Source organism: Orbicella faveolata, unplaced genomic scaffold (assembly GCF_042242905.1).
Source record: "Orbicella faveolata isolate gen_17 unplaced genomic scaffold, um_ofav_v1 contig_34, whole genome shotgun sequence".
NCBI lineage: Eukaryota > Metazoa > Cnidaria > Anthozoa > Scleractinia > Merulinidae > Orbicella > Orbicella faveolata.
The window spans coordinates 1856128-1878591 of NW_028301563.1; the positions used below are offsets into that span (position 1 = coordinate 1856128).

The 22464-nt window shown below is 39.5% G+C and overlaps 1 protein-coding gene across 1 annotated transcript; it reads left to right on the forward strand.

Annotated features, from left to right (window-relative positions):
- Nucleotides 1-267: 267 nt before the first annotated feature.
- LOC110058789 (NADH dehydrogenase [ubiquinone] flavoprotein 1, mitochondrial-like) lies at nucleotides 268-16405 on the forward strand. Its single transcript, XM_089272003.1, has 19 exons — nucleotides 268-423; nucleotides 757-833; nucleotides 985-1011; nucleotides 1256-1324; nucleotides 1834-1930; nucleotides 2024-2075; nucleotides 2785-2918; nucleotides 3278-3447; nucleotides 3797-3866; nucleotides 4665-4720; nucleotides 4841-4906; nucleotides 5629-5731; nucleotides 5934-5997; nucleotides 6437-6527; nucleotides 6773-6835; nucleotides 7079-7133; nucleotides 7523-7563; nucleotides 8020-8088; nucleotides 15782-16405. The coding sequence occupies exons 1-19, from the start codon at nucleotides 381-383 to the stop codon at nucleotides 15869-15871; spliced, it is 1437 nt and encodes a 478-aa protein (XP_089128129.1). The 5' UTR covers nucleotides 268-380; the 3' UTR covers nucleotides 15872-16405.
- Nucleotides 16406-22464: the final 6059 nt, after the last annotated feature.

The following is a 22464-nucleotide window of genomic DNA, read 5'->3' on the forward strand; positions in this document are numbered from 1 at the left end:
CGATCTGTTTTTGCCCGTTAGGATGAACCTGATTATTGTATCTCGCTCCATAAACAATAAACCCGCCGGGAAATAGAACTTGGCCAATATGCAATCTGGGGCATTTTGACAGCCGCTGAATTGCTGTTGCCAGCATTTTAACAGGTCTTCTCTTTCAACGAAAGCTTCTGCGTGATTGGAGCATTTCCTTGCTGCGGGCTGTACCGCGCGGTCATTCGTCAAAAGGTACTGGACACGAAATATCCCATCATTCATTTCAATATTTTGTTGACCCGCCGCCATATTGGAATCGTCTTGCGTTATGCAACTGTTGTCCCCAAGTTAAAAACAATCGATTTAGTTGAGCTTTCAACTGCTTAGATTAACCAGGAGCCGTAACTATGGCTAAACCTTTGACGAAGCTGCAGTCCAATGGACTTCAGGGTAAGTTAAACGGCTCAAAGGTAAACTTATATTTGCAGCTCAGGAACTCTCCGACTCATTTGAGTCGAGTGCATTGTAGGACGTGTTACCTGTTACGTGAACACTTGGCCCTCAAACGATCCAGTATACGCTAGCTAGCTCACAGAACAGTAGATTGTAGAAATCTTGGAGTGAAACTTGCTTTGTACTTGAAGTACAAATTATCAGCTGTGGAATATCAATGACATGTTCATTATATGCAAGATTTTTTGATTCCTAGATGTTCTCCATCAAGGCCAGATTTCATGAATATAATAGATAACTTTTCTACTTTTTTTCTTTTAACGGTGTAAGGAGGAAAGCTTCCGTCGCTGTGCCGTGCTCTTGTTTCCACCAGACTGTCTTCTACAGCAGCAGCCCCTCAACCGCCGGTTTGTATTCAGCCAACTTTAATCTTTGTGTACAGATCGATCATCATCAGACACAAATATATTGTTTATTTATGGCAGCATTTTTTTTGCATCACTCTATGTGTGTGTCATGTCTTGATTCTTATTAGCACTTGTGTTGCTTCTTCTTCAGACCAAAACATCATTTGGAAACATGAAGGTAGGTGTTGTGCCCTACATGTATGTATTTTTCTGGAAAAAAAAACAATACCCTAACTTATCCAATGGGTTGGAAGTTTTTGATTTTACCCCCCTCCCCTCAATCCCCTGAGAAATTCTAGTTTGGCTTCATCCTTTCTCCCTTAGAATTGTAATCTTCTGTGGGGTTGGTATGCGTATTCTCTGGAACCACACAATGTTGCATTGACCTCCACTTGGTTAATAATTTGTTTGTTTGTTCAAAGGATGAGGACCGTATCTTCACTAACTTGTATGGCAGACATGATTGGAAGTTGCCTGGAGCTATTAAAAGGGTAATAATTGAAAAACGTTTTATGATTGCGAGGATAATTATACGTATGCAAGTGTAAATTGTGAATTTAAATACAATGCAAAGAAATTAACCTTCTTGTGCAAGTAGCTAGATTTATTTGGGTTACACTTGAATCACAGTCAAAGCTTGAACATTTGCAACCTTGGACATAATTATTACAAGTTTAATCTCCATAAACATCATATATAATTTAAGAGATGTAGCCCCTGTTATAACAATCACAATGTACGAGGAACAACTTATACTGAAAGAAGTGTGTTCTATATCCAAGTTCCCTTTACTTATCAAGCAAAGTCACTGTAACAGAGTCCGTGTGTAAGTTCTAAACATTGACCAAGAATTACTTTGTAAGAAATTTTGAGAATAAAAGCAAAGTAGTTTTGAGGAACACTTTGAGTCATCGACATCCATTTATTTGGAATTTGACCTTTGACTATATCAGTATCTTGTGACGTTGAATAATTATCAAGCTCTTTTTCTTTATATAAGGGTGACTGGTATAAGACAAAAGAAATCATTCTAAAGGGTCAAGACTGGATAATCAAAGAAATAACAAAGTCTGGCTTGAGGGGACGTGGTGGAGCAGGTATGTCGCTGGTCTAATTTATGTACTTAACACTCAGTGATGATAGGTTCAACAGGTTTAAACTTAATTCAATTGTTCTGTTAATTTTTTCAGGATTTCCAACTGGAATGAAGTGGGGATTCATGAACAAGCCAGGTGATGGAAGGTACAAAATACATAGTATAATCCTTTACTCCTTTGCTTCTTAACCTTGTGACAAAGAAAACTGCCAAAGTTATGTCTTCATACATGTCTGATACAAATGGTCCATCAGGCTGGTGTTTATCTCTGGTTTCTGTAGCATGATCAAGCAACTAGGAGTATTTCTGTACTCCCTGCTGGATGGTATGCTAGTCCATCACATGGGTTACCCCCCAGCATTACATTCACAAGCACCCACTTATTATCTGAGCCGGGTTGTTCAAAGATTAATCTCAAACTACTCAAAACATAATCAGTGGAGAACACATTTAAACAAGAAAAATTAGTACTTTGGTTAACTTTTAATCGTGGGTTAGCACTAACTGGCTTTCGAACTACCTGGCCCTGGGTGGAGAGAGGCCATGCGAGGGTTAGTTTCTTGTCCAAGAATGTCCCCAGCCAGGGCTCGAACCTGGAACTCTTGACCCAGGCCTCCACATAGTTTATTTACTTAAACCTGGGAAAATGTGGTTGCAAGACATTTGACCCTTAATGTACTATATAAAGTTTGTTTATCTTGATTATCAAGGCCGCATCTATAGATCCATATTAAATTTTTAGTTTGATTAAGGTAACTTGATTAGTTGAGTGTAATTGTTTACACATGTTGTAGTGTTGATTTCTGTGTGAAGGAGACTAATCATGCTCATTAATTGAATCATTTTGCTTTACAGACCCAAATATCTTGTTGTGAATGCAGATGAGGGTGAACCAGGGACTTGTAAGGATAGAGAGATTATGAGGAATGATCCACACAAACTGATTGAGGGCTGTCTTGTGGCTGGAGCAGGCATGGGTGCTAGAGCTGGTAAGAGCTGGACATGTCTGTTATAAATAAATAAATATATAAAATAAATAGGAATTTGCAGTGGCACATGATTCCCATGGAGAAGCTCTTTGTTCATTGTTTCCAGAGCAAATTGGAATTTAGAAGTGTTTGTATTTGTGGAGGGAGGAAAACCAGAGAACCTGGAGAAAAACCCTCAGAGCAAGACAAGAACCAACAACAAACTCAACCCACTTACATGTATGACGCAGGACTCAAACCCATGCCAGATTGGCGGGAGCCAGGTGCTCTCACTGCTGTGTCATTCCTGCTCCCCATACATTGTTTATTGTGTGTCTATCCAAGCAAATTTATTGGTACCTCATGAATTTTCTTCACAGCATACATATACATCCGAGGAGAATTCTACAATGAAGCATCTAACATGCAGGTGGCAATCAATGAAGCATATAAAGAGGGCCTGATTGGCCGTAATGCTTGTGGCAGTGGATACGATTTTGATATTTACATGCACAGAGGAGCTGGAGCCTACATATGTGGAGAAGAAACGGTATGCATTTATTTCAAGGATCTTTTTTTACCCAGTGTCTTCACCTTGTCATCCAGAAAAATGGTTCATTCTAGCCAAAAAGAGGGTGTGTTTCTTTTCAGTGCAGAGAGGCTTAAAACATAGACCTATCATTTTAGTGTTGATGAATGAAAAAGAGAGACTCCTGAATACCCTAGTGTGAGGAATTAATCAATCATGTCAGTTCTATAGTAAACAGTCAGTTATTGAGTGTATACTATAATTACACTTAATTTTCTGTCGTCAATATTTTGGCAACAGAAAACCGAAATATTGGTCATGGCCTGATAATATGTAATCATTAAATCATTCCTGGATTTCTCTTGTTAAGGCACTGATTGAGAGTTTGGAAGGGAAGCAAGGCAAACCACGATTGAAGCCTCCATTCCCAGCTGATGTGGGTAAGTCTACATGTAGAGCTAAACTATTCTGTGAGGAACAGGAAGAAGTTTGACAGTTGACAGACTGGTGTTTTTAAGAACTTAATGCTAAGTTACATGTGAAACACAATATAATTTTACGTGTAGTTTCTTGGTTATCAAAACTCTTTGGAGCTTGCATTGAAAATTTTAAATAATAACTTTTATAAGAAACAATTTGGAAAAACATGAGACAAGAAATGTAAGTGATAAAAACCGACGTTTCAGTGCATCTTGCGCCATTATCAAGGTTAATTAAAGATAAAAAGCGGTTTGTGAAGAGGCTAAGTTTAAGCGAATTTGCACGAACAAATTTGATTGCCTTGTTAACGAAATGCTGTGTATTCAATATCTTAAACCAGCACTGAATGTGCAGTCTGATTCTCATCGTGCTAAAGTATTCATGTAATTAGCTTGCCTCTCTTTTATGCAAATTTGCTTCAACTTACATGTAGCCTCTTCACAAACCACTTTTTATCTTTAATTATGTAACCTTGATAATGGCGCAAGATGCACCGAAATGTTGGTTTCTGTCACTTATATTTCTTGTCTAATAATAATTTTGTGTGAGAAAATTGCTGCACTCTGCAGGAATAAAAATTTCTGGGACCTAAATTTCTTTAAACACTGTACAAAATGCCCCATATTCTTGAAGATTTGACATAAAATTTTAAGTTTTAACTGCAGGGTGATACCTTGAATTTCACTGTTCTGGAATAAACTTGTGAATGTACATGTATGTAGCTTTGACAGGTTACTGACAATGTCTTTCTTTCCTAGGCGTGTTTGGCTGCCCCACCACCGTGGCCAATGTTGAGACTGTTGCTGTTGCACCGGTTTGTACCATTTACATTTTGCTCATATTATATTATTGTTTTTCCTGTGTGCTTCTGTATTAGCTAAAATAATCTGTCAGTGCAAATATTTATGATTTCATTTTTCTGGTGAAATTTCAGACCATCTGTAGGAGAGGAGGAGATTGGTTTTCTTCATTTGGTCGACCAAGAAACACTGGAACAAAGGTAAATCAGTGAAAAATGCAGATAGTCATGAAAACAAATATTCCATGTTATGTTACCAACTGAGATCAAACCAGTGACCTGCACAGTATGGCACACACAATGTAATCCAGATTTATTGAATCCTTGATTTTTCAAACCTTCTGATCTGACTCAATCCAAAACGTCTTTTCCCTACCCTCAGTAGTTTCACCCCTGGTTTCTTGAACTACACGCTTTTTCAAACCAATTTTCATTTTCCTGGGAGGCTCAAAAAATAAAGATTCCACTGCGTAACTAGGTTCAGTTGCGGCAGACTTCCTACATACTGCTACATGTATTACAGTAACTGAGGAAAGAAATGATCAGTCGTCAAATTTGACATTAAAAGTACATGTAATTATTGTTTTGTTGATGCTCTAGTTACATATTTTTCATGTATGTTGCGAAAGACAACTTAAAGGAGCTCAGTCACGCTTTGCGCATATTGAAAAGTTTAGCCTCAATTTTTCAAATTCGTCATCCTTAGCCATCCTGGTTCCTTTATGGTTTATCATTATCTCTTTTGTGTTTTTCTATCTTATTAAACTGTTATTTTCAGGTTTCTTACCATTTAATAGTAATTTTGTATGTGGCCAAAATAACTCAAAATACCGTGACTGAGCCCCTTTAACATTGGAAAAGTGGAAATAACTTTCAAATTGAGCTCTAGAATAACCCAAATGTTTATCATTTTATTGTGCCAGCTTTTCAACATATCAGGCCATGTGAATCATCCATGTACAGTTGAGGAGGAAATGTCTGTTCCATTAAAGCTTCTGATTGAAAAGCATGCTGGAGGAGTTCTTGGTAAGTACAGTCATGTTCTATAAGGAGAAAAAAATGTATCTGCCATTTTCTGTACATGTTCATAAAATATTGAGAAGCTTTGACATCAACTATCGATGATGATTGCACTAGTTCATAGCACCAGTAAGTTGTGCTTTACAGGGTTTTGGTTACTGACAAGAGCTAATAACTAACTAAGAGATCTTATCTGTTCTCTTGGTAGGTGGCTGGGACAATCTTTTGGCCGTTATTCCTGGTGGTTCATCCACCCCTCTTATTCCCAAAAGGTAAGATATAGCTGCAATTACTCGCAAATTAGTTCTGAAGAGTTTATAACAAGTGAGGGCTGTCATTAAGTTTTAATTCACCTGTAGCTGTGATCTTCACACCCATAGCAAACTTGTTACTTTATGGGTGAACTGAATCAACTACAAGCAAATTCACCTTTGCATCAAATGCCCATCAAGCATGCTCATCTGTTACCTAGGGGCAACAGGTTACAGCCCTTATTGACAGCCCTACTAGATTCCTATGGTCGCAATCCAGTGGTCCTATATCATCTTAAATTCACCTAACTTGTATTCTCCCTGATGAAGAATAGGCAGTCAGTTAATCTGCCTACAGTGCTAGCTTCCACATGTGTAAGAAAGTTTAATAAATTTTAATATGTTTCCTAAGGTGTTATCGGGAGACATGCATTTAAGAACTGATTGTTGTTGCTTGCAGTGTTTGTGAAGATGTGTTGATGGACTTTGATGCTCTTGTCGAGACACAGACTGGTTTGGGAACAGCTGCTGTTATAGTCATGAACAAGCAGGTATTCTGTTTGTGCAATTTCTGTAGTTAGCTTTATGTTTCAAAAAGGGCCATGGCGTGGTGTCTTAATGAGTCAAAAGCTACATCTGTCAAATAACAGCTGGTTTTGATTGGTTCCTGAGTTTTGTATGTAAAAAAAAAAGCAACCAAAGCTCAACAATCATGGCCTTTGTATATTCCCCCAACCCCAATTCTCAGGTCATAGTAAAATAATATTTACTCTCAATGTTTGTGTGTTTTCTTCAGTGTGATCTTATCCTTGCTATTGCCCGGCTTATCGAGTTCTACAAACATGAGAGCTGTGGTCAGGTGAGTCTGGAGACAACCACTGAGTGTTGGCCTAAAAGATGAAATAATGTAAAAGTCACATTGAGAAGTTTCTCTACACCGTTTGGTATTTACGTCTATTATTATCGAAGATTTTTGAAATGAAATTCACATAAGCAGTCTACTTAGAAATTGGTGTCGACCACTTTGGAGAATTCATCCTGTGATCAGGTCTACTTGTACTTCTGTATCTCAGTATTGTTTTTGTTTGGTTTTGTTTACCAGTGCACACCCTGTAGGGAGGGCTGCAGTTGGATGACTACAATCATGTACAGATTTGGTGAGTTGAGACTTCATGCATGTTAAAAAGAGACGAAATAGGCACTAGGCGAGCTGCGTTCATCTCCTAGAATTATTTGAAAGAAAGGACTGTTTGTAGTGTAAACAAAAACAAGATGAATTATCTTTTGTAGTAAAATTCCTTGTTTTTTTGAATGAGAGAGTTCTTACTTGTATGCTGGTTAATCAAACTCTGAGGCGGAGGAAATTAAGACAAAAAAATAACATGATGTGAGTTTGTCCCTTGACCTTGAAATCCGATGTGATTTCTTTTGTTTTTATTCCCCAAAACATTGTACATGTATATTAACTAACTGGTCAGTAAGGAAAATTAATAATTCATTGTAAATTCATGTTTATATTTGTTCTGTTTTTATGTTAACTTTTCAGTTGAGGGGAAAGCAACACCAGATGAAATCGACATGCTGTGGGTCAGTGAATTGTTGTTTTTGATGTTATATTCAGCGAGTGTCAGTTCACTGGCAGTCTCAGCTTAACTGACAATAAGCCAATATTTTAGCTTCTAAATTATGGATTATCGCGTCTTAATGCCAGCGCTCTTATTACTTTAAATACCTCAACAACTTGTATACAGTTGTACGGTCGAAATTGTTAACTGCTAATAGCTTCCTCTGTAAACGTTGTAATTTATTCTTTAAAAAAGTAATTTACTGGCAATGCATACTTCTCCTTTACAGTTAAGCGTAGAGTACATCCTCGTATTCCTTAGAAAAGTTCTTATGGCAGAGACTTCCAGTACTTCAGACCAAGTGACCTCCATTCAGTTCCCTCATTACGCCCGCTTCGCATATGTTGTGTTGTAATTGCATTGTTCTTTCTTCCGCGTCAGTTTTCTAACCGCTGTTGTATTGTGTTGCTTACAATAGGAACTGAGTAAACAGATAGAAGGGCATACCATATGTGCACTGGGTGATGGCGCAGCCTGGCCAGTGCAGGTGAGGTTAACATGCCACATTTTGGCGTGAAAATACGCCAGGTCGAAACTCTTGGAATAACATCGGGTTTATAGAGAAACACATGATAACAGAGCGCGGGAAAATGAGTTAAAAAAAAGATTAAATTAGGAACACTAGGATTAGCTAACATTAGCTCTCCTCACACCTGCCCCATGTGAGCCTTTTTTTTCCTTAGATACATAGGAGGTATAAGGTAATAAGGTACATAGCAAGCGGTATTTGTCTGCGTCCAGGGCTCGGAATATGTCACGGGGTTCTACATTTACATCTACATTCTCAGTGGCGGATCCAGACCTTGAGGTAAAGGTGGTGGTGGTGGGGGGTTTGCTTTCCCTGCCGGCTTTTCTTCCTTCTGCGACTTTTTTTTATCCAAAATAAGAGGACGGGGGGGGGGGGGGGGGGGGGGAGGGGGAGGGGAGCGGGGATCCGCCACTGATCCTTAACTTGCAAGACACCGCGGAAATACGTTTTTTGACGTCACCGTAACTGGTCAGTGGTCATTACTATCAGGCTGTGCTGTCCTTCGATCGATCAGTTCGCCGAGATCAGTATTTTGGTTCGTTTTAAGGTCGAAAATATCCTTGATACTTCTCGTTATTGGTGAGTTTGACGTCCTTAAATGGGTTTTTAATACTCAAACAATGTTCCGGTAATGAATAGGGGTACAGGGGAGTCATTTTGTGTGGAGTAATGTGTAGTTTGCTGACTCGAGCCTGGATCGTGTTGCTTCAGTCGCCCTCACCTCAGAATTGTCGGAAACAACGATGGGTATCCAGCAAAGCAGAAGATTGGTTCTGTATGAAGCTTTTGCAAGGATTTTGAAGACTAGTTGAAGAAGCTAGTCATAAAAGGGGATAAGTGACGATTTTGGTTGCTTTTCTTTTTTCTTGCTCCAAATTAGCTGAATTTTTGCATGTGGTCTTCAATGTAATAGAAAAATGTGGTTCTGTATTTTTGTCGCTGGTTTTTGCTTTGTTTTCGAGTTAAAACGTAGGCAAAAAACTTGGCTTTTCCTAGCCATGTCTTTAGGAGTTTATTTGTTGAACAGCAAACAGGCAGACTGTTTATAGTGTATGAAGTCAAAACCAAATCCCACAGCATATAGAGCGGAAATCTGGGAACGGAGTGTTTACACCGGTTATTGTGACGTGAACACAACACGTGAATCGATCGAGCGTCAAACGAAATGCCATCAAACAAAAAAGAGATGTGCCGTATTAGAGCTCTGTCAACTAATATCTTAAGCATTGTTTTAAAGTACCTTGTGTGCCTACCTGGTGGTTGAGAGGCATCATAAAGCCTCGATAAACCCGTAAGTCATCAGCACGTTTTAAAGAATCAAAATGTGTTCTGAAACTTCGAAGGCAGCTGATATACCGTAATCGTGTTATCGGCGTTCGAAGTCAGATCGAGCCAGGTAGCAAAGTCCAAGAGCAGTTCTTGCACAAGAAAAATACCCTCTGGCGAGTTGTGGCCCATTTGCCAAGCGTTGCTAGCGTCAAAGTTTGGAAAGCGAGAACTGGTTTTAGAGTGATAAAATTTGTCTTGTATCGACCGCCATGTCTTCCCGCGCACGAGGTGTAAAGACCCTTCCCGGCATGCATTGCGATTACGTTCTGCGGACGTTTCTCGAACTGGTAACTAGATTTAAACATAATAATGGCCAGCAAGTGGCGATCGATTGTAACAGATCTGTGATCCAGTTTGCGTTGATTTTATTTCAAATCGGCATGATTTGTAGTGTTTTGAGCTTCTGGGATCAGGGGACATGCAGATGTATGGAGACCCGTACGTTGCGCAGAAGGGTTAATCTGTTAATCTGTCAGCCCTATTTATAGAGCGTTTTCACGTGGAGTCATCAAATTCTTAAATCCAAAACTAAACAGCCGCCAAAGTTGTTGTCCTCATCAGGCATAAGAGGTACCAGCGCATTTTGAACTTGGAAGTTATGGCGGTGCGTGACATAAAGCTACGATCGCGTTTGTCGAAAACTATGTTTTATCTCGTGATTTTTTAGCCATTGAAGACGTTGCCGTATTTGAAAAAGTGTTTATTGAAATGTTTATTTGTTTCATTTTATTTTTATTTACACCTTTTTTTGACCTGAAATCAGCATTTTTGAGCTTATACGTTGCGTGAAATTACCATTTTCAGGAGCCCATCATGGGCTCCTACCATTTTGCTGTTTTCTAAGTGAAACCAACATCCTTGCCGTCACGCGTTAACGTGAAATCAACATTTTAACCTATTTAGACCTGAAATCAACATCATTGAGCTTATGCGCTGCGTGAAATTGACATTTTGCTGGTTTCTAAGTGAAACCAACATCCTTGCCGTCACGCGTTAACGTGAAATCAACATTTTAACCTATTTAGACCTGAAATCAACATCATTGAGCTTATGCGCTGCGTAAAATTGACATTTTGCTGGTTTCTAAGTGAAACCAACATCCTTGCCGTCACGCGTTAACGTGAAATCAACATTTAAACCTTTTTTGACCTGAAATCAACATTTTTGAGCTTGTACGTTGCGTGGAATTGACATTTTGCTGGTTTCTAAGAGAAATCAACCTCCTTGCCGTCACGCGTTAACGTGAAATCAACATTTAAACCTTTTTTGACCTGAAATCAACATTTTTGAGCTTATACGTTGCGTGGAATTGACATTTTGCTGGTTTCTAAGAGAAATCAACCTCCTTGCCGTCACGCGTTAACGTGAAATCAACATTTCAACCTACTTAGACCTGAAATCAACATCATTGAGCTTATGCGCTGCGTAAAATTGACATTTTGCTGGTTTCTAAGTGAAACCAACATCCTTGCCGTCACGCGTTAACGTGAAATCAACATTTAAACCTTATTGACCTAAAATCAACATTTTTGAGCTTATACGTTGCGTGAAATTGACATTTTGCTGCTTTCTAAGTGAGATCAAAGTCCCTGCGGTCGCGGCGGGCCGATCCTTTGTTATGATAAACCGAGGCGAGACTTCGACTTATAACAAAGGCTTGGCTTGGTTATTATAACAAAGGATCGGCTCTGTTTATCATAACAAAGGCCCGGCTTCGTTTATTTGCAGCCTCGGCGGGAAAAGGGCGTTAGGTATTTTAATCAAAAGTGAACTTTGTCGAAAACGCTCCAAATTTCGCATAGAGTTTTGTTTAGGTATGTTTAGCAATGTCCCGTAGTTTTTGCGCTAAACCTTGCTTCGTTTTCAGGGTATTGCGTATGCAAAAAACCACTCGGTTTTCCTAGCGGCGTCTTTATAAAGCGAAGCAAAAACCAGCGGCAAAAATACAGGAACACGTTTTTCTATTACATTGAAGACCACATGCAAAAATTCAGCTAATTTGGAGCAAGAAAAAAGAAAAGCAACCAAAATCGTCACTTATCCCCTTTTATGACTAGCTTCTTCAGTTGGATTGCAAGTGTAATTTGCATGAAGTGGTTAAGGTACATGTAAGTCGGGACCGTTTTATTCACACTCACTTTGCGTTGACATGTGGTGCTTGTTCATTTAGATTATATTTCGCAACGCGTCAAAGAAACTTTGATAAGAATTTGTCGTTAAAGACTGGCTTGTTTGGCGTTTCTATCACCTTTCTGATTTTCTGCGCCTTTTGGAACAGGTGAAATAATTTTTTTGTACCTGCCGTTTGTTGTCAGAATAAAACATTTGTTCATTTCATTCACAAGATATTTCTCTATCATTAAAGATTGTTTAAGCCTACATTTATATATAATGGTGGCATTTGCGAAGGGAGTAGAGATCGAAAATATTGTGATTTGTTGGCGGCAGCGAACGCTGGAAATACTGAAAACATTCAACACCGCTCAATATGTTTGGTTCATAGACCATTTTTCCTCGCTTGAGGTCTTTTTTGTTTACATCGATTACATGTTGATAGTACATGGAAATTTTCAAGGCTGTTTCCTTGTATATGTATGCACAGGTAACTAAATATTTTAAAATGCCCAAACACCTGAATTTGTTTACATGAAACCACTTCCACTTATGGGATGTGGTCAAGTTTCACATCTTTTGATGCTGAAAAGACATTCAACATTTCAGAGAGGCAGTAATCAACTCTTCAATGAAACCCACTAGTTTATGTTGTTTAGTCAGTCATTTGAAGCTTTTCGATTTCTATTTCCCAATCTTACATGTGCAGTGTATCAACTGATATAAATAATTGACTGTTGTTTTTCCTTTCATTTAATTTAATTCAGATGAGCTTTGCTCAATCACTACAAAATAATTTTTACATTGTATGTGCTTAATGAATCAGACATATACATATCACGTGCTTTGAATCAATATGAAATTAATTATGATTCCCTTAGTCATAATATTGTATCATCCTCCCTTCTGTAAGATTCTTACTTAACTTGTAACCACTTTATTACAAGACATTATAGCACCTGATGGCAATAAATTATATAATTATATGCATTTATTTTTTTTCCTGTGATATTTGGCTAACAAGTGGGTTTGTTTATGCCACTGTGTCTCTGAATTGGCTTACTGTCGTCTACAAACCATTGGTAATGTATCTTCACTACATCCAACTCAGATACTAGACACAAAAGCATGTATTAAAGAACAGATACATTTCTTACAAATTAATATTTTTTGCATTTAGTTCATCACTTAAGTTCTACAACATTGCTTTTCTCCAGTGAGAAATTTTGTGCAAAGTCTGAAGTTGTAAGTTGCAAAAATAAGTTCCGTCAGTAGTTACGAATCACTTAAAATCAGGCTCTGGTACTGTAAACTGAATGGCAGAAAGCGAGGAAATTAGAAATTGTCTCAAATACACAAGTGATAAAAGAGATAAACTTGACTGAAGTCTACAGACTCCTTTTTTTAGGTTTAGGGTTAAGGTTAGGCCTAAGGGACAAGGTGGGAGGTGCGGTGGCCTTGTGGTTAGTGCGCTCAGCAATGGATCAAGCGGTCTGTGTTTGAGCCCTTGTCAAGGACATTGTGTTGTGTTTTTGGGCAAGACACTTTTACTCTCACGGTGCTTCTCTCCACAAAGGTGTACATATGGGTATTGGTGAATATAATGCTGGGGGTAACCCTGTGATCGACTAGCATCCTATCCGGCAGGGGGTAGTAGAAATACTCCTAGTCGATTCATGCTACAGAACCCAAGATAAGCCTGGCCTGATGGGCCACTTGGCTCTATGCAGACTTTACCTTTTACTTTGGGACAAGGTACTGCATCAAGTGGGGGAAGAGACGGTGGAGTCAGAACCTCCCACTTCCCATACCCTGTTCTCCCACTTCCCATTCCTCTATCTCTTGACTCCCACCCTTGTTCATCCTGCTCCTGTCCCCTGTAAATTACGAGACCCAAAACACATCTTAGTCATTTAGCTGCACACCCTTTGGGCATTTCCTTTTCCTTCGTTTTCAGCCTGGCTACTCTTACCCATGTCTTTCAAGTGAATGACCTATGACATAACCACTGTCAAAGGGTTTCATTTTGGGCGTCATTTTGAGCCCAAGGGTGAATTTTCTTTGCCCGTCGGCCTAGAAGTCTCTAAAGACACTAAATGAAAGTCAAGTAACATTTTCAGGTCTTGTTTTTGAAAGTATTTGAAGCCTTAATGAATGACAAAAATTAGCATTTTGCATTTCTCTCTGGATTCCTGCCCCCTATTCTCCCAGGCTGCCGCCCCATATTCTCCCGGGCTCCTGCCCCCTGCCTCTCCCCACCATCAACAGATGGCTGAATGTTCAGGAGAGGAGTTGCCATGTGGAGAGCATTGGTCACTGTTCTCTCAGTTGGTGTTTTTACAGCATTGATGTTGTGGAAATCATCCATGGACAGTATCTAAAAGGATTTTTGCTGAGCCAAAATAGAAAAAAATTTACAATAGGAGAAGTTTTCTATTGGGAAATCCAGATAATAGTAATATGTAAACAAATATTAATCTTAGAAAGTTATACAGAGTCTCAGGCTCTAAGGTAATGTGGTCAGAAATTATCTGGGTGGCCTTACAATCAGAAGATTGCTTTGTGAATACAGGGGGGGATAGCCTATTTATAACTAAAAATGAAATTCATTTATTGAGTTTTAATTGGAAGTTGTTATTACCCAGATTTTATGGTATTTTTATTGTCTTGCAATAACATATGCATGTATTTTTAATTACCCTTTTAACAGCTTTGTATTCCATGACTTCTGCCATCTTTAGATAATCAGATGTCATGTACTTCTTGTGGTTTTTCTAATAGCTAAATAGCTTTTTTTCTAAACTCTAATAGCTATGCAACTAGTTTAAAATAATTTTCACACTTTAGAGGCGCTAAAAGCAAAATACAGAACTGCAATAATTCGAAATTATGACAAGAAACAAAGAAACAATAATAAACATGAAAATTTAAAATTTTATTTTCGCCAGCCTCAAGCTTACTGAAGTACAGTATAATTAAAATTGGATAATTTATGATAAAACATACCTCGGTGAATTCTTCCCCGAGTTGAGTCCAGATTTTGAACCCTTTTAGGGATTCAGTCCTACACTTGTTACACCAACGTGTGCAAGATTTATACGAAGCACTGCTTCGATTTCGGCCAACTTGGTCCATAATTCGGTGATACCGAGTGGAGACAGGATGACCGTGTTTTATAAGGATGACCGTGTATTATAAGGATGAACACGAGCTTGTCTTCCCGACGAATTTGATCGAAATGCCGTTGACATACCGACTCACACGGTTCAAGCCCATCAATTCAACAAACTTGAGAAGTTGATGTCCTCAGAACACCGCTACAGCAACACAAAAGCTGCTTAGTTTTAGCCTTAGCGCACATCGTAACGTAAATTGCCACTGGCTCGCCGCTTGCGCCCATGAACTTTCACGAAACAACAACAATTTCACACCGTGTGCAAGTTCAGTTTTGCTTTGGCACAATATATAATATTAACTGAGAACTAACCAACAAATGAGCGGAGTCTAAAAGCTAAGTTTACAGTGTGCGCTCTAAGTTTTGTATCTTTTTGACTGTCGACAAGACTCGCTGCGTAAACAATGTAAAAGTTGCAGAAATTTTGTAGTTGTGTTAAGGTGTACCGCTGACCAGCAAAATACTGTATCGCGCCCCAAAAAACGTATTTCCGCGGTGTCAACTTGCAATATTACATAATCAGGACACTTTGCAAGCATCGATTGTTTGGTATCTGGCCTGTAGAAGGACAGCAGATTTTATATTCTGTACTGTTTCTTTCTCGGTTATAATAACCCCATATCTTTGATTAGTGCGATTAACGCGTATTGCGGGACAGTTGACCAGAAAGAATATTGCTGAATTGCTAGACGAGTGTCAAGACCTTCTGGAGCACGGACAGCGCACAAGCTCACTCCCAGGGTCCTCTCTCTTCCTGGGAACGAGGATGGGTTTGCGCAGGGTTGGGTTCCATTGCAATCGTTAGTCGTGCTAGTTTGCTGTTGGCCTCCTCTTCGCTAAGGGGTCTTCCTCTGGAAACTCCGGTAATTTATTTTTTATCTCCCATAAGAAGCAACACAACAAATTCCAATTCAACCTGAATTGAGGACTCGCAATAAGAACTAGTCATGGCTTTTTGACTTTCCCTATCAAACATAGCACATGTTGTTAAAATGCTTTAAATAAACAGATAGCGGTTGTTTTTGTTTATTTCAGGGATTAATCCGTCATTTCAGACCAATGTTGGAGAGCAGAATGGCGGAATTCGCTGCCAAACAGCAAGGGAAAGGCTCCACAGCGGCGTAGAGTGCCAGACAACAGTTAAATTTTGTACAAATCGAAAAAGAACCACAGTTTTTATTCTGATTTTCGAACAGTTGCTCGATTGAATGCGTGGTAAATTCTACACCGGTGTCGCAAGAGTGCTGCAGTATCGACGTTTCTGGGACATGATCTAAAAATCAAGTCCCCTAAGATAATTTGAAAGGAGTCAAGTAACTCTGTTTCATGATATTGGTTGACTTGTCCCAGGTTGTTTCTTGGTTCAATTCCAAGATGGTGGTCACTTTTGAGCGTCAGCGAAGAGTTTTGAGACCAAATCAATCCTTAGCGCTGTCGATACTTGTGGATAATTCCTTAATCACAACCATTAATGTGACGTTTGAACTTCAAACTTTCCCTCCTAAAGATAGATTTCCATTACTAATTCTTGTCTAAATTCGTTTGGTACGTAGGGATTATTTTCTCATAATGGTAAGGGAATGGATCGAATTTTGGAAACCCTGTAGTTAAACGGTTCGTCATAGTGATGATACTAATAAACACGCGTTTTCGTGATTATATTTTGGTGCTTGTTTTCTTATTGCTGGTTATGTATCCTGCCTCGTTTCAAGGTCCCGTTATATTAGCTCAGCAGGGAGAGGGAAACACAGATACTGGGCCTTTAATCCCAGAATTCCAGGCGTGCTCCGAACGCCACCAAAGAGGAAAGTTGGGGACGAGGTAGTAACTGATCTACTACACTTAATGGAATTTGTAACGCGAGCTCTGATTGGTGAACTCGAGATATCGACAATCCTTACCTTAATTGATTAGAAAACAGTTGATTTAACTAAATGTGGGGTGGGTGGACGAGAGTCGTAAACGTCCCTGTTTACCCCTTGCCTTGACGAAAACTTCATTGTTTTGCGTAAGTAGGCTATGAGACGCATGCGCTACCGTGCTACGAACCTGTAGTAACACCACACTCAAAGAATCTTTAACTTTTTAATTACATACTTCAATCAACAGGAAACCCTTAAATCCGCTTTCCATAAGCCATCGAGCAAAGTATATATATTTCAAACAATTTAAATACACTTCTCATTAACAAAAAGAAAAGAAAATGCGAAAAGTTTTACAGGAGGGTTTAGCACAAAATATAGTGTCAGTCACAAAGTTCCCATTTTCTACATCTGGCTTTGCGCTTGAAATCATTTTCCAGTCAGCCAAAGGCGATTAATTAGTGTCCTTGAAAGCCAACAGTTATTACTAAGCTGTGCACTTCAGACCTCAATATCTTGGTTTTGCGAAGACTGATTCCCTTCACTTCTCTGTAACCCATGCGCGGTCTTGCCTACGTACAGCTTTACTTTACTTTGCTGTGAAGTACGAAGATGTTGATGCTTTTCCGTGCGGGAAAATGTCGATACAACGTTTAGTCTGCCAGACCTCCAAAGTCTTCCCAACCGAAGAACGCACATAACGAAGTAAACATAAAACATATCCATGTCCAAAATAACCAGGAAATGGTACGGAACAAACGTTAAAAACGTGAGCGTAGTCGCGAACAGTTCAATGATGGAGGGGGCTGATTCATGATCATAAAGCAACTCTAAATCCATAGTTATTACCGAGTGGAACACTCGCTTGGTTGATCTGGCGAAAGCGTCCGTGATATAAATCAAATCGCATAGGCAGACCATCCAGGAGAAAAGCAAACTTGAGTTGTCTGTGTTCATTCTGGAAATCCACAGTCCGGACAAGACAGCATTGGTGACGTAAACATCCCACACCTTGCAAACGATCAAGCAAAGCGAAGACATGGTGAATAGCTGAAGACACAGCGCTTATTGCTTGGATGTGTCGTGTTTTAAGGCAGTGTCCATGCAAAAGCAGCGCGCGCACCTTTTCCCATTGATGACGTATAGTTTCTTTCAAGTTGCTGCGTTCGCATGCACGTGCACTCGTGCATGTATGTACTGTTTTCAAAAGAAAGTAAGCGGCCCTGACTCTTTGCATAAATGGCGCCAATATTTGAATAGCAATAGTTATACATCCTAGGCCTCGCATTCATGTGAAAAATCCATTGTCTGAAAACTTGAGTATGAGGTTAAGATGGATAAAGTATTGTCAATGAAATTTAGGCGCTATTTATGCAAAGGGTTATTATGTGCGGTCAGGAGCCATAATCGGGGACGGACACCGTAAGTCTCGGGATTCGCGCGCACCTATGATATGGGACAATTTTTCTATTTTTAGAACAAATTGCGCCATCCTGACGTCATATATCCGCGCGGATTCACGAACATGTCGGGGGCTCTCGCGTGGGTGTTGTCACGTTGCGCGATCAAATGGTGAGAGTTGAGAGATTCCCTTGCGTATTTTTCACAGCGATGTCAGGGAATAAGGCAGGGAGTGCGAACCTGGGCGCTTATATGCAGTTTTATGCTCTGAGCTAACGGAAAAGGTGGGTTTTTCAGGGTCGAAAACAAGACTTCAATCTCGCGCTGGGAATGAATAATAAGATCTGCTCACGCTAGTTGTAAGCTTACGCGTATGTTTTTGCGTTTGTTCAGACTTAAGAATATAGCAAGAAAACTCTCTACTCTGGTATCGAGTTAATTTGTGAGTTTCTCAGACAATGGTTAATCATAACCAAAACCTGTTTTGACGGTTTCTTATTGTTTCTGCTTGTTTGGTGAGTTTGCAAAAGTTTTTGAAAGGAAAGTCTGACGCGTTCAATTAGCTCATTTGCATAGTGCAGTGCAGCTCGTGCACTTTCAAGTCCGAGTCGGTGTTTTCAATTGTCAACAAATCTTGACAAAGATTTCTTTCGTTATCTTTTGTGCTGAGATGCTGTGACAAATTTCACGAACGCAAAAAAGGCTACTAACATCATGTGTGTTTCTTCAACATAAGCATAGTGACGTTTTACACTGCGAAAATGAAAATAGACAAGGCGTTTTGATAACTCGATCAACAAAATCATTCGAAATCGTTATTCCAAGTTGATTAAAGAAAGCGTCATCGTAACTTTGCTGATTATTTCTGCTTTATTCGCATATTTTCAGCTTAGCTTTTAATATGTTCTCAAACATTTATCAATCTTAAACATATTTAAAAACTATGAGTTATTGTTTGAGTTCCATGTACGCTTTCACAAGAACGTGCGGTGGAAGTACAATTTGTCATGTTTACTGACTGTACAAAACACGCATCGGCGGGCGCTCTCATTCATCGACAACAGAGAATTTACTGGATTTTCACACGAATAAAACTGAGCAGTATCTACGGACGTTAAGTTATTGGGCCTTGATGAAACATCAAGCGTTGCTTACAATTCAAGCGAAACTCAAACTAGCGATTATTTTGTTTTACTTTTCGGTCGCGATAGACTTACAAGTTCCCCGCAAGCGTGTGGCAAGAGGAGCTAGGAAACTATGAAGTCCTGAAGCTCTGCTATATCTAAATATATCCAGCTAGTTTTTTGCTGTTTAGTGGAAACTGAAGCAGTTAATCTTCAACATATGTGAAATTTAAAGTGGAGTAATGTACAGCTCATGTAAAAGAAGCATCCGTCGGAACACAACTTGGTCAGCGATATATATAAGCTTACAGCGGAACATACCTAAATTCGACACTGTCTTACTTCACTCAAACTGGAGCAGCTTACGACGAAAATACTTAAGCAAAATTCCAACAGACGCAAACGCGTTGAGTTGTGGGCCAAAAACATGAAAAATTTCGGAATTTCGGACGCCATTTCCCCCGCGCGACATCCGCAAAAATCCTCGCAGCATGTACGCGCGTGTGCCGCAGGCGATGGCGCAATTTGTTCTAAAAATAGAATTATTGTCTCATATAATGGGACAACCCCAATACGAGAAATGGCGCGCGCTTACGGTCTCCGTCCCCGATAATGGCTCCTGGTGCGGTATATTGTTTTTGTTGTTGTTGTTGTTGTTGTTGTTGTTTTTTGTTTTTTTGTTTTTTGTTTTTTTCACAGAATGCAAGTACGGTATTTCAAAATTCACATTTTTGGAGACAATTATTTGTGATCGGATTCTGTAGCAAAACTTGTATTTCCAATCACGTTTAATCTCCTTCACAAATGGTTTAACTGGAAAATAGTTCACTTGTACATTACATACACTTCTGTTTGAGTCATCACCCAGTTTAAGTAAGGCATTGGAATTCATTTGGGAAGTAGGGAGATAACGAATGCGACTTGAGAATAAAAAGTGGCTTCGTCGAACCGCACCAGAAATAACACTATACCTGATAAATATAATCAAAATAGTCTAAACATGCGTCAAAGGGACGCTTGACAAAAACTCATTGCTGTCTAATCGTGCACTCTGCAGTGAAACGAAAACAAAATAATTTCTAACTTAGTACAAGTAATTAAGAAAACGCTAGTCATATGGGAGGGAGCATCTCGTTTATTGATCAGACATAAACAGCCTCATTGTTCAAAAGCGGAAATGCCGTCGAGTGACAACTCCTAAAGGACAAACCCCTTAAATATCAGCTTCTTAAGGCTGCCGCACTCTAGTATAGCCGATTTTTTTGTCGTAGAACTGCAGATTTTTTGTTATTTGTTGGGTTATCTGCTTGCCGCACACTAGCCGATTTTTTGTCGCGACTAACCGCGTTCAGGCTTGGGGCCGACTCACCCAAAATCAAGATGGCGCCTATTCCACTGACGTGACTCTCATGACATTTCCTAATAGCCCTTTTCACGGTTAATTTTTCTCATTTGCATTACAATGTAATCCAACGTGGATGAGAGGCAATTTCGGGCTAAAACTACAAAACAGCCCGAAATTGCCTCACATACATGCTAGATTTTATTGTAATGCAAATGAGCAAAGGTAACCGTGAAAAGGGCTATTAGTTGAGGCGGCGCGCGAGCCCCGACAAATTGTCTTGGTCCACCGCACACTAGCCGACAAGGCCCGACAAAACGTTTTGAGATCTAGCACTGTCAGATATCGCCCGACAAGCCCCGATCTTGTTGCAGACTTGTCTGAATTCACCGCACCTAGCCGACAAGTGAAGATTTTTTGTCGGCCGACAAAAAATGGGCTAGTGTGCGGCAACCTTAAGCATTACAAATACGTACCCTGCATACCCTGCATACCAAAGAATCCACATAACCGCACACAATTACCTTACAATAAAAATTATACAGTATTTATTAACAGGCACTGGTGTGAGCGGGAAATTCGCACATTTTAATGTAATTTGATAAGATTTTATTCATGTATAAGCGCGCCTTACTCATTTCATTTTCAAATTTCTTTATGGACATTCGCTTGCTGCAGATGACCGGAACAAGGCTTAGACAGTCCACTTCGCATCTTCTGATTACCGATCTTTCACGGATGCAAGACGAACGAATCCAATAGCCCTTTTGGCGGTTACCTTTGCTCATTTGCATTACAATAAAATCTAGTATGTATGTGAGGCAATTTCGGGCTATTTTGTAGTTTTTGCCCGAAATTGCCTCGCATCCACGTTGGATTACATTGTAAAGCAAATGAGAAAAATTAACCGTGGAAAGGGCTATTGGGAAGGATACAGCGACGGTTGACTGACAGCTAGCAAGATCTCCGCTTTTATATTTGTGACATATCAGCCGTTCTTGGAAGTTCTACCTTCTGCCACGAGACTGAAACTTCGCTCGGCAAACATGGCAACGTTCAGTCTAGACTGCTCGGTATTTTGGATCTGTCGTTCTCAGAATTGCCAGAATTTCAGGACGTAACTGTACTGTACTGAACCAATCTTCAGTGATGAACGATCATGTTCTTCTTAGTTCTTTATAACTGAGGCCTTAGAGACAGCGCGCGTACACAGATAAGAGAGGAGAGGCAATGAAAAACACCAAAAGAAAGAGGTAACTTGAGTCTCATCTTACATAACCGTCTGAATAAAAATTTACTTAATTTGCAACAGTTTAACACTACCATTTCTAGACACTTACGGTGACTTACGAATAATGTACTTCCTTTCGGAAAGGCTGAACACTGAGTCCTGGAAAGTTACTCTTAGAATCACAGTACCTAAGGCTCAGTAATAATAGATACAAGCCCAGCAAAAACGCAATGTGATAATAAAAGCAATGTTATAATACCTTGTAAAAACCCCTTAAAATCCGTTAAAATCAGGTCGATTGATGGAAGAGAGTCACTTCAATTCTTTGGAAATTAGTGAATTTAACAGACAATGCTAAGCTTGATGTTTTATGAACGAGTTGTAACGTTTTTATAATTAAAAATCGTGTGACAGGCTACGGCTACGGAAACATCGAAAGCGTAACGTTGAGCGGTTTTCAATTGACGAAAGTAGTACGTCAAGCAATTTCTTTCGTTTTGGTTTTGGCTTTACTACGGTTTGAGATTAGCTGAGTAGTCTTATTGCTATGAAATTAATTTGGTTTTACGACACTATATTGCATTGAAAACCGCTCTAAAAGCTTATTTACCAGTTCCTTCGTAAGATATCAATGAATTATTTTCCTGACATCAGATTGGTTACAGGACGCAAGACCAGATTGGAGTTTAGATCAGGGCGTTAATGTGGTCAAGTACACACCCAAACAATGCGGAAAACCTGGAGTGATTCCTGCCAGA

Bases quoted from the DNA above. Each gene is read 5' to 3' on its own strand.
- LOC110058789 (XM_089272003.1), top strand. From the start codon at position 381: ATGGCTAAACCTTTGACGAAGCTGCAGTCCAATGGACTTCAGG. The intron at 1,931-2,023 runs GTATGTCGCTGG...TAATTTTTTCAG, and splicing joins GAGGGGACGTGGTGGAGCAG to GATTTCCAACTGGAATGAAG. The intron at 7,564-8,019 runs GTCAGTGAATTG...TGCTTACAATAG, and splicing joins ATGAAATCGACATGCTGTGG to GAACTGAGTAAACAGATAGA.